This window comes from Phaenicophaeus curvirostris, chromosome 22 (genome assembly GCF_032191515.1).
Source record: "Phaenicophaeus curvirostris isolate KB17595 chromosome 22, BPBGC_Pcur_1.0, whole genome shotgun sequence".
Taxonomy (NCBI): Eukaryota; Metazoa; Chordata; class Aves; order Cuculiformes; family Cuculidae; genus Phaenicophaeus; species Phaenicophaeus curvirostris.
Window position 1 is genome coordinate 496,558 of NC_091413.1, and position 11,847 is coordinate 508,404.

The following is an 11,847-nucleotide window of genomic DNA, read 5'->3' on the forward strand; positions in this document are numbered from 1 at the left end:
GAGAGCGGTTCCCCCTGCGCCTCAGGGCTTCGGGAGGCGAAGGGGGGACAGCGCTCTGCGGCCCCCGAGGCGGCGGAGACCGGCCCCGCGCGACCTCCGAGGCTCGGGAGGCGGAGGTCGGCGTCGGACATCGGTCCTCCCACGTCCCCGGTGGCGGAGATGGGCCCCCCCCGGTGTTGTCGGCGCCTCCGGCGGAGCTCGGGCTTCTCGCATGTCCCCGCGGCCCAGGAGGCAGCGAGTCAGCGCCTCCGCGTCCCCCCGCGGCGGAGATCGCGGCCCCCGCGGCTCAGGAGTCGGCCCGGCGGCGGGTGTAGCGCTGGATCGCCATCTGGAAGTGCTCGGCCGTGTTGAGGCGCGGCCGTAACAGGATGATGAAGGCCTTCGGGAGGAAATAGCCGCCCAGCAGCCCGCCCAGCGTGCAGAGGTTACCCAGCACCCGGGCCATCGCCTCGTTCCGCCCGCGGAAGGCTCCCTGCGTGCAGAAGACGGCGGCGGAGCAGGTGAGGTGCAGGAGCAGGGCGCAGGTGAGGCACTTGGCCTCGTTGTAGCTGGCGGGCAGGTCCTTGCCCAGATAGCTGAGGATGAAGCAGAAGGCGCTGAGCAGCACCGTGTAGCCGGTGGCTCCTGTCCCATTCACCGCTGTGCTCGGGCCACACTCCAGCAGCACCCGATCGGCTGACGCGCTGTAGTCCCTGTACGGCACCGAGGGGCTGGTGGCCTCTGTGGCCAGGCACAGCACAGCCTGGGCCGCCGTGCTGGCGGCCACGAAGAGCACTGGGCCCCGGCACCGCACCCAGACCTCGTAGAGAGCCGGCCAGCGCGCGTTCAGCTTGAAGATGCAGATGATCTGGAAGGAGCGCGTGGCCACACACGAGAGGAAGAGGGTGAAGCTGATGGCAAAGAGGGGGAGCCGCAGCAGGCACGTGGGCCGGGTGGGCTCCCCGAAGTAGCAGAGGAGGCTGCTGCAGGCGCAGGCCAGAGCGCCAAGCATGAGGAAGCACATCTTCCCTCCTGCAGACTTCACCACCGGCGTGGAGGCGTTTGCGGCGAAGAGGACTGCCAGCCCCGCCATGAGCACCAGGAGAAGGACAGTGGGGATCAGCAGCACCAAGGAGACGGGCTCAGACCAGGACAGGAACTCGATGGTGCGGCTGAAGCATGCTTCGCTCCTCGGTGGGGCCCATTCGTCCAGCCTGCAGGACTGGCAGCTGTAGGGATCTGCGGAGGACAGGAGCCGGGCGCTGACAGGCACCTCGCACACCCCGGTAAGAGATGGGCCACAGTGCAGCACCCCGGCCTCGCAGCCCCAGGCTCCCTGCCAGAACTGCCCTCTCCTCACATCTGGGGCATTCCCCTCAGGAGCTTCCAAGCCTGGGAGGGTGCGGGGGCCTCCTTTCCCAAAATTTCACCCCCATGGACTTCCCAGAATTCGATTGCTTGGGTTGTGAGCAGGAGGCTGGCAGGGGTAAGGTGAGCCGAGGCTTAGGGCTGCGTGGGAAGGGGCTTGTGCATCCAGTAGGCATCTGCAAAGGCCGGGGTGGGTCTGGAGCAGCCCCCCTTCCACTGGCAGGGCTCTGGGACAGGAACGCTGACCGCTGTCACCCCGAGCTGCCATTTCTGCCCCTTCATCCTGAGCATGGGCTGGGGCTGCTGAGTGACCACCTACCAGCAAGGGCCTTCACGTTGTGGCCAGTGACTCAGAGACAGGAGATTCTTGCTGCCTGCCCCAGGCAGGGGACATTTCCATATGGACATTTCCATATGGCCACACAGTGCGGAAGCCCCGAGTGCCTCTCAGGACACAAAGGCAACCGAATTTCCCTCCCAGAGGATGCGGTATAAGAAGCAGCTGTGTGGCTGGAGACCCCGTGTCGGCTGGCAGTGGGAGAAGGAGCTGTGCCGGCACCGGCTCCGCTGGCCGTTTGGCCACCTGCACCCAGGTGTGGGCAGCGCTCCCCAGAAGGCACAGGATACGGGCTTTGCATACCCACTGGAAGGCAGATGGGAACGCGTTCATGTCAGCTCTGAGGGTTTTACCACAGGGAGGAAGAGCAAGCGGGAGGGAAGAACGGTGGGGCAGAAGCAAGGAGCCGGGAGGAGGAGGTGGTGAGGTGAGGGCAGGGGAGGGAGCACGCCCCGGCGTACTGACCAGATTTGTTGAGGAAGGTTCCCGATGGACAGGCCACGCAGCTGAAGCAGCACTGGTGGCGGCTCTGCTGCAGCCGCTTCTCCCCGGGCTGACAGGCCTGGGAGCAGACTGAGGGGGGAGCCTGCCGGGAGTGCGGCCAGGGTCAGGCGGGCAGCGGGGCGCCTCGCTGAGTGCCAGGCCCAGGCCAGCTAGCACACGAGCAGCTCGCTGCCGGCTCCCTGAACAGAGCCTGGGCCAGTGCTGAGAGCTCGCAACGCTGTGGTTCTTACAGAGAAAATAAGGCCTTTTAAAGATAAAAGTAGGGCCTGGGAGCCTTTTCAGTTTGTGTGCCCTGCTTGTTGTTTGGCAGGATGAAAGCTGATGCTTAGGACATGGATCACCCCCCCTATGCCACCCCATTTTTGTTCTGCTATGGGAAACACCCCACGCCTGGCAGTGCTGAGGGTGTAGCTGGCTCGGCGATAATCAATAAATAAGATCTGGAGACAGAACGGTACCTGGCGGTCTTTGGTGTGCCACTGCATTCTGCCCTGGTCAACACTCAGCCGGTCAGGGTTCACACTGAACCTTCCTATCACGTCGAACGCCCACCTTGGGCCACTCCACTTCCACATGATGATGTTGTAGCCTTTACGAATGTCTCCATTGGCATCAAAGGAGATGCAACTGTTGTACAGGGTGAAGTTCACTCGCTTGATTTTCTGTAGGAGCTGTAGAACAGAACAGAAGAGCCCTTCCCGCTGAGGTGTACAGTGCCCTGTCTTGGGAAGGAGGAGTGCTGGAGGGACCCTTCTTGCTCTGGCTTCTCTTTCCAGCCCCAGGGGCCAGTGTATGCCTGGATCTAGTAAGTCCCTCCCAGTTTCTGCAAGGGCTGACCATGACCCAGGGCTTGGGGCAGGTCCAGATCTTGGGCAGCTGAAACCTGTGGGGCTCTTCAGCTGGGACCCAAGCCTTCCAGAGGGAAGGGAAGCCCCTGGACACGGGAGAATCCTGTCCCTGAGGAAGGATCCTCTTCCACAAGGCAGATCCTTTCTGGCATCGCTCTTACCTGCCAGGGATAGACTGTGGCGTTGCTGCAGGCCCCCGAGGCGCAGCCCAGCAGGTCGTGGAGGCCGTGGGCCACGGCGTAGACGGCCGAGTAGACGTTGAAGGAGGCTTGAGCGTCATACACGTCAGGGGCAGTGGCAAGCAAGCGGCAGCCGGTGCAGCTCTGGGTACATTCCAGCTGGGCGCTCCCTCCGGTTTCCCCGTCTGCTCCCATGCTGCCTGTGCATTCAGCTGCAGCGCTTTCCTCTGCTGCCTTCCAAGCCTCAAAGCGTTTCAGCATCGTGGGCTCTGTCTTCTCGACTGACATGCCAATCACCGAGCCGATCCCTTGGATGCCCGGCACCTGCCAGATTGATTGTGCTAACGACCAGTCTTCAGAGCCCACCCACACCATGCCAGTGATGTTCCTCTGGACCACGACCTCAAAGAATGCGCGGGCGCTTCCTTTGTTGGCAAAGACAACAGTGACGTTGACCTTGGCCTCCGTGAGGATTCTGGCCAGGTTGTGGAGCTGCGGGCTGCTGGAGTCCTGGTTGAAGGGGATGATGCCCCGGTAGGCGACGCACACGTCGCTGACCGCCAGCAGCTTGTTGAGCGCGTCCAGGCCATCCTTGCCGTAGGCATTGTCGCTGCCCAGCAGCGCGACCCAGGTCCACCTGAACCGCTGCAGCAGCAGGAAGATGGCCTTCACCTGCTGCCTGTCGCTGGGAATGGTGCGCAGGAACGAGGGATAGTGACGCTTCAGGCTCAGCGTTTCCAGGGAGGCCTCGTAGCTGATCTGGAAAAGGGAGCCAGGAGAAAGGGGTCTGCGCTCCCCTGGGTCACGGTGCGCTGAGGGCCGGCAGCCCAGGTCCCGCAGAGAGCTGGGCCGGCAGCTGCCAGTGCCTGGAAAGAGACCTGGGCTGGCGCGCGCACAGAGGGGCTGCGATTCCAGCCTGGCCGGGCTCCTCCGCTCCACGCCCGCCCGCGGTATCACCCTCAAACCTTCACCCTTACCTCTGGCACGAGGAAGACTCCGAGAAGCGCAGCCGTGGTGAGGGCCAGCTGGGTGCTGTCGGGCCCGATGACGGCCACCACCCGGGGCCGGTAGCTGCGGAAGGAGGGGAGCAGCTGGATGTCCTGGCCGTCCCTGCGGACCAGGGCGCGCAGCGTGGCACGGAGGCTGGCGGGCTCCGAGCAGGTGTCATGGATGTCGTAGCCCAGGGGGATGCCGGGCAGGAGGCGGCTGGAGTTGTTGATCTCCTCCAGGGCGAAGCGCATGGCCTGGGACAGGCAGTACCCGTGGCTCTTGAAGGCGGCAGGGCTGGGGAGAATCATAGAATAACCAGGTTGGAAGAGACCCACCGGATCATCGAGTCCAACCATTCCTATCAAACACTAACCCATGTCCCTCAGCACCTCGTCCACCCGTGCCTTAAACCCCTCCAGGGAAGGTGACTCAACCCCCTCCCTGGGCAGCGTGTTCTAGTGCCCAATGACCCTTTCTGTGAAATATTTTTTCCTAATGCTCAGCCGAAATCTCCCCTGGCGGAGCTTGAGGCCATTCCCTCTCGTCCTGTCCCCTGTCCCTTGGGAGAAGAGCCCAGCTCCCTCCTCTCCACAACCTCCTTCCAGGGAGTTGGAGAGAGCAATGAGGTCTCCCCTCAGCCTCCTCTTCTCCAGGCTAAACACCCCCAGGAGGGCAGAGAGCGCGCGGTGCGGGGCGGTGGGTTCGCGGGGCGCTCCGGGCTCACCGGTCGCAGCGCGGCAGCGCGGGGCGGGCGGCGGGCGGCGGCGCCTCGTGCAGCGGGAACAGCCCCGCCAGGCGCAGCGCGGAGCGGCCCCCCGGGCAGCCGGCAGACAGCGCCAGCGCCACCAGCAGCGCCCGCGGCCACATCGCCCCGGGCACCGCGGAGGGGCCGGGGCGGGGAGCGGGGACGGAGGCGAGAGGGGAGATGGGGCAGGGACGGGGCTGAAGGCAGAGGCGACAAGGGAGGTAGAGGCAGGGGAAGGAGCAGGGGATGGGGATGGAGATGGGGCAGGAGATGGAGGTGGGGATGGGGATGGAGATGATGGAGATGGAGATAGGGATGGGGATTGGGCAGGGGATGGAGATGGGGCAGGGCTGAAGGCGGAGGCGAGAGGGGAGATGGGGCAGGGGATGGAGGTGGAACAGGGACGGGGCTGAAGGCAGAGGCGAGAAGGGAGGTCGGGGCCGGAGACAGAAGACAGGGGATGCAAGAAGGGAGGTCGGGGATGGAGGCAGAGGACGGGGCAGGGCAGGACTTAAGGCGGAGGCGAGGGGCAGGGCAAGGGGCACGGCGCGGGGACGCGGCAGAGAGAGGAGTTCGGGGTGAGGACGGAGGCGGGGAGCGGGGCGGGAGGTGGAGCGGGCGCAGGGCCGGGGCGGGGTAGGGGCTGGGCTGGGCCCGGGGCGGGGTCCGCGCACGCCCGGCGCGGGGTGGGAGCGGCGCCATGCCGGCCGCGCGGCGGCCCCGGCGCTCGGCCCGTCGGGACGCGTCGCCCCGCGCGGGGCTGTGCGCGGCGGAGGCGGCGGAGGGCAGCGCGGTGCTGCTGCTGGCGCCGCGGCAGGTGGGGGCCGCCCCCGGGGGCTCCTCCTCCCCCCCGGTCCCCCCCCGGCCCCGCTGACCGCGCTGTCCCCGCAGGCGCTGAGCTTCTCCGGCAAGTGCGCGGCGCGCTGCCTGCTGGGCGCCGCCCGCGTGCTCGGCTTCGCGCTGGCCCCGCACCAGCCGCCGCTGCGCCTCTTCGCGCCCGCCTCGCACTGCGCGCTCAGCATCGAGGCGCTGCCGCCCGCCGCCCGCCCCGACCCGCACCAGCTGCGCGCCGCCGCCCGCCGCGCCATGCGGGAGCACCGCGTGCGGCGCCGTGAGTGCCGGGGGGCGCAACGGGAGCGCGGGGGGGGGGGCCGGGAGGAGCGAGGAGTGCGGGAACGGGGGAGCCGTGCGGGCGCCACCGTGGATGCGGGGAATGTGGGGGGAAGGGGGTGCGGGGAGCTGGGGTGGGGGGGGGGGGGCGCCATTTTGTGCGCGGGCAGTGCGGGGCCGCCATTTCGCGCGGGGCGGGGCGGGGGGGGGGGTGCTCTCTCAGTGTGTCTCTGTCCCTGTGTGTGTGTGTCTGCCTGTCTCTGTATGTCCGCACCTGTCCGTGTGTCCATTCATCTCTGCGTCCGTGTGTCTCTCTGTGTCTGCACCTCTGTCCGTGGCCTCTGTGTGTCCGCACGTGTCCATGTGTCCGTGCCCCTCAGAGGCGCGGGTGAAGGTGATGGCGCGGTTCTCGCCCGAGTGCACGCTGGTGCTGCTGGAGCACCTGGACACGCCGGTGACGCGGTTCCTGCTCAGCCACCCCCCGCTCTCCCAGCTCTTCGAGCCCCAGGTGCGGCCCCGATCCTGCCTGAACGCTGTGCCTCGAGCGAGAGGCGCCCGTCGCGCTCACACACCTCTGGGCACCCGGCAGTGTGGCTGCGGGTGTCCTGCACGCTTCTGAAATGACTTTGTGCTCTGCCCTAGAAAAAGGAGGAGTCCAGCTTCACGCCGGAAGACGCAGTCCTGGCGTCTGTGGGCATCGTGAAGTGCAGCCCCGAGCGCGGGCTGCTGGTGTCAGAGAGCATGGTCCTGGCGCTGGAGGAGCTGATCCAGGCGTGCTGTGGTGAGTGGCGTGTGCACAGGGAGGCTGGTGGCTTTAGGAGCCTGAGGGAAGGAGAGTTGTGAGGCTCTTTGTGCGTTAAAGCTGGGGACAGCGTGCCCTGGGACAGCTGTTGCTCAAAGGTCCTGTTTATCCCCTGCTTGGTGGGTGTCTTGAGCTTGTGCATCTCCTTGAGTGGGTTTGTACCTTTCCGAGATCACAGCTCTAAAGGCACTTCCAGTCTGACGTCAGAACGCCTGGTTTGCCTCATTTTGTAGCAGACAGGAAAAGCACCCCCTTACCTACCCAGCAGCACCCAAAATGGAATCATAGAATAGCATCATAGAATAACCAGGTTGGAAGAGACCCAGAAATACTGTTAACCTTGGGAGTTTGTGTGTGCTGGGCTGCAGTGCTACGGCTGGCCTCTCGCTCCAGGGGCCTTTTCCCTTTACTCTGTTTCACTTAATGTGATTCTCCTTAATGGATTATTTTCCATTTCATTAAAACATATCCTGGTTGAACCCCACAGCTCAAAGGGGCTTTAGGCTTTTTTTTTTTTTAACCTGACAAATATATGTGAACATCAGCAGACTGATGGCATCGGTCTGTTTCAGAGTGTGTTTGCTTTTCCAGCGGAAGATGAAGGTGTCCCTGTGGTTCTGGTGTGTGGCCCAAAAAACACTGGGAAATCAACGTTTAACAGATACCTGATTAATCTGTTACTGAACCGGTGAGTCTGTGTGTGTTCTACAAGTTTTTGAGTGCTGCATGGGATTTATAAGGGGAAAAAACTGCTTGCCAAGATTCTTGGGAAAGCTGTTAGGTCTGGAAGATGAATATCTCTTAAATACCAGACAAACAAGAACTCAGAAAACTAGACGTTCTTGAGTTGAGTTCCTTTCAAAAAAGGTGACTATTGAGTGTTTCTGTTGAAATTGTTGTCTTGGAGTACCTGAACTAATTGGACACCAAGCAGTCGGGATTCAGTAAAGAACTGGGAGTTAGAATGCTTGAAAACACATGGTAAGTTATAGTTTGCTCATGTCTTTGAGGATTCTTGGCAGAGCAAGGTGTGGAAGCTTATTGTGACTGCTGTGGGCTTAGCATGAAAGTGATAATGTTCATAAATCCGTAATGGCTGGTCTCAGGGTGCCCAGTTAACGGGGGATACACTCACTAGTGCCGCCTCTGGTCATCATTCTGGCTGCCGCCCTTGGAGCGGGATGGGGATGGAGCTGTTGTAATACACACTGAACTGTGGCTGAGCCTTTTACGTACTCTCTTAATCCCCAATCCCCTCTCGGGTGAGGGAAGGAGGGAGACAAGTGGTGGTTTGACTGAATTCAAGAATGCAATTCTTGCAACCTGGGATTGTGCTTCTGGTGTGTTCCAGGTCGTGTCTTGTTTCTTTTTTCATTGGATACTAATATGGGGGCTTCTTTCACCGCAGCCTTCCATCTGTTGAATATATGGAATGTGACATAGGTCAAACCGAGTTTACGCCTCCTGGATGCGTGTCCTTAAGTAATGTGACAGAGCCAATTCTGGGTACGTGTTTTTCCATGCTCTACAGTTGCCAGAAACTAGCTTGAGAAATACTTTGTGGATCCATGTAGGTGGGGGGGTTGCTGTTACGAGTGTAAAAAAACTAGAGCTGAGAAAATAGCTGGTGATTGCGGTCATGTGGATTTGGGTCGCTGTTTTAGAAGGATGTGGCCAGACTGGTTTGCTTTCTGGATAGTCTGTCATTGAAGGCTTGCTTTGAAATTCACAAGTGTGTAAAAAGCAGTGATTTAAAACAAACAAGAAAAAAAACCCAAGCCCTGAACAAACAGAATGTCTAGTGTGAAGCCTTGCCAGTGACAGAAAAGTTCCTCTATAGATGCAGGCTGTCAGCATGTGGGAAGAGGGGAGGTTATTTCTGAAGGGATGTAGGTGCTGCAGGGATGGGGGCTGTTTTATTCAACTTAGAGAAGCCACTAGAAGTTTGCTGATGGCTTTTTCAGGACCCCCTTTCACTCACCAGCAGACGCCACGTAAGATGGTGTATTACGGGCAGACTAGCTGTGAACAGGACACAGAGAGGTACCTCGACGTCGTAAAGTACGTGTTCAGCTCCTACAAGAAGGAGGTGCCATTGGTCATCAACACTATGGGCTGGGTGAAAGGTAGGGTAAGTCTGTTCTCGGGAGGTGGTGTGCGAGGAGGGAAAGAACACCGCGCTTTCTAGAGTCTCTGTAACCAGAAATACAGCTTACCCACTCTGAGCTAGTTCTGGTCTCCGTAACCGCATTCCAGCCTGTTTGGATAGCGGCCGCAGTCATGTTTTCCCTTCTCCCTGAAGGTGAGGGTCTGCTGCTTCTGATTGATATCATTCGGCTGTTGTCGCCCAGTCACATTGTTCAGATGGATGTGTACGATTGGAAGGCCATGGCTCCGCTCACCCCGGAGTACGTGCACCTCACTCCCGGCCTGTACACCAAGGGCAAACAGCAATCCAAGTGCAAGCAGATGTATATGAGTGCAGTGGAGAGCTGGAAACAGTCAGAAGGGGAGGGAGATGCATCGGCTCCCGAGTATAAGTTGCTGTATGTCCATCCGGAATTCCCTCGAGCAGGGGTTGCAGGTGAAGCGTAAGTAGGAAGCTCAGTGCTACATGTTGTTAGTGGGCTTAACAAAATCCTGCCTAGTCCTGATGGTGTAGGCTCTTGCTCTGCTCCATTAAATCGGTTGGAGCTGGTGGGTTGTGTTAGGCTGTGGTTTGGGCGCTCTGGGTGCTCGGCGGAGGGAGGAGGGAAGGGAGGGGTTGTCTCTCCCTCTGCTGGTCACTCACTTTGACCCTGGCCACGGCTGCTGCCCAGCATAATAGAGTAGTGCTGCTCTCTTTCCAGTTGGGGGGCTCCTAATGCATTATCTAATAACAGACTTGAAAAAAATAGAACAAACCAAACACCACCCTTGTCAATTAATGCCTTGAAACAATATCCTAAATCCTGTGATCCCTTAGAGGCAATAAAAACATCGCTCTCAACTTTCTTCAGTGGTAGAAACTTTAAAAACAGCTTGGGAGAGGTAGCAGCTAACGCTGCTTGGGGTGTCTGGTTTGGATTGCTGTGTGCACGTGCCCTGCCTTGCCTTGACTTGCTACGGTTGTCTCTGCAGACGAGTGCACGGTGGGATCTTGCGGGACATGTCCATACTGGGCTACCTGGGTCAGCTGCAGTACCCAGACATCGGGGCGGTGCTGCCGCTGCACAGCCTGGTGCCGTATCAGGTAAGGGAGCGGTTTTGAAAGGCTTGGGAGATGTTGTGGAGGGCCCGGCCGATGGTTCTGCCTCCACAGCCTGTTTTTCCGGAGAAAATGGTCCTGTGCTCCACAGAGAAATAGCGCCTTTGCTCAGTGTATGGAGGAGTGAGGTGCGTTGGGTTGTCAAGATGACACGTGCGTGTTCTGTGTGTGCCCGTTTGCATTCAACCCAGTGTGTTTGCCACAGGGAATGCCTGAGGCTGTGGTTTTGTGTCCGTGGCTTTATCTAATCTTTGCCTTTGGACTGCAGAGCTAATGGTAGGCTTTTCTCTTCCTTCCGTGCCCTCAGGTGCCGTTCAATGCTGTAGCAGTCAGGGTAATTCACACGGACGTCGCTCCTACCAACATCATGTATGCCATGAACGCCAGCTGGGTTGGGCTCTGCAGGATACCAGATGAGATCCGCTGCCAGTCAGAGGGGCCAGTCCTGCTGACGCAGACACCAGTCTGTGACTGCCTTGGCTTCGGTGAGCGAGCCCGGGAACCTCCAGCTGCCTCCTTGCAGTAACGGAATTGCCTGCTCTGTCAAAAAACACTGAGGAAGTGGGGTGAGATTGAAGGGTCATCACATGTTCCCTTCTGTGAAAAGCTGAGCTGCGAGTCCTTTGGTTTGCGTTAACTGGTGGTCCCAGCTGTGGGGAACACATTTTGCGGCGCCTGTCCTAGCTCACCTCTTCAATAATATGACTATTTGCTTGCTGTCTGGGTTCACGTTCTCAAAAGCAGATTCCATGTGGCTTATGTGAAGTTCCTTCCATTGTCTGCTGGTTTCCTTCTAAGACTGGATTTGATGTGGTTCTGACACAGAGTTTGGTACTGAACTTTGCCTGTCTGTTTTTTCAGGAATTGTCCGAGGGGTCGATATGGAGAAGAAACTTTACCACATCCTGACACCAGTGCCTCCGGAGAACCTGAGACAAGTGAACTGTCTGCTCCTGGGCAATATTTCCATCCCAAACTGTGTCCTCATGGGCCAGGTAGGTGCTGCACAGGAAGAGGGTGGAAGCTGGCTGTGCTGAGGCTGCTTGCGGGCTTTCTCGTTCTTGTTTCTGGCTTGTGCATGCCCAGAGATGTCTGGACGCTAGCAGATCAGTATCTCTGTAGGAAAGTGTCCTTAAGGCATAGCGACAGGGAGAGGAGGACGTTCTTCTCGTGTTTTGGATACCAGAGCAGGGTTTGTTTGCTGAAGGCTCTCTCCTTTCCAGCAGTCAGCTGTGTCTGTAGAGGAAAGCCCTTCTTGCTTCGTTCTTAAAGGTGGTTTCTGGTTTTATTTTCCCTCTTTCCAGCAAGGAGTTGAGGGAGAGATCCCGTATGTCACATCTGATTATAACTACAGCATTCTGGGCTCTGGGAAGCTGAGGAAGAAGAAGCATTTCAAGCGGAGGGAATACATGTTTGAGTGCGATTACACCTGAAGCCGTGGAGACTCAGGGTTGGTTGTGTGGAGACTGGAAGGAGCCAGGGGACGTCATGGATCCCCGAGCGCTGTAGAGCTCAGAGAGGCCCTGGCTGGGTGTCCAGAGTGGATACTGCAGTGTGTCCAGTTCAGGTGATGTTTTATAGTTGCGGTGTGTATTTTGGTGTTTTATAATAAAACTCTGTCTGTTAAAAGTGTGGTTTGATTTGAACTTTACGTTAGCGTGCGTCGACTCGGACACAGCCGGCACGTGCTGCAGGCGGCTGCTCCCTTGGGCGGGAAGCAGTTCTCCGTTAGCAGCCT

At 59.4% G+C, this 11,847-nt stretch overlaps 2 protein-coding genes across 2 annotated transcripts; one reads left to right on the plus strand and one right to left on the minus strand.

Annotated features, from left to right (window-relative positions):
- Positions 1-286: 286 nt before the first annotated feature.
- Positions 287-5,072, minus strand: TAS1R1 (taste 1 receptor member 1). The gene is made up of 6 exons (XM_069874474.1): positions 4,930-5,072; positions 4,193-4,499; positions 3,198-3,974; positions 2,647-2,859; positions 2,150-2,270; positions 287-1,218 (listed from the first exon to the last, which is right to left on the minus strand). Exons 1-6 carry the CDS (start codon positions 5,070-5,072, stop codon positions 287-289), a joined length of 2,493 nt encoding a protein of 830 aa, XP_069730575.1.
- A 578-nt stretch (positions 5,073-5,650) lies between these two features.
- NOL9 (nucleolar protein 9) lies at positions 5,651-11,738 on the plus strand. Its single transcript, XM_069874631.1, has 12 exons — positions 5,651-5,767; positions 5,842-6,061; positions 6,441-6,568; positions 6,703-6,841; positions 7,454-7,550; positions 8,271-8,368; positions 8,827-8,988; positions 9,165-9,453; positions 9,983-10,094; positions 10,417-10,594; positions 10,971-11,104; positions 11,414-11,738. The coding sequence occupies exons 1-12, from the start codon at positions 5,651-5,653 to the stop codon at positions 11,540-11,542; spliced, it is 1,803 nt and encodes a 600-aa protein (XP_069730732.1). The 3' UTR covers positions 11,543-11,738.
- Positions 11,739-11,847: the final 109 nt, after the last annotated feature.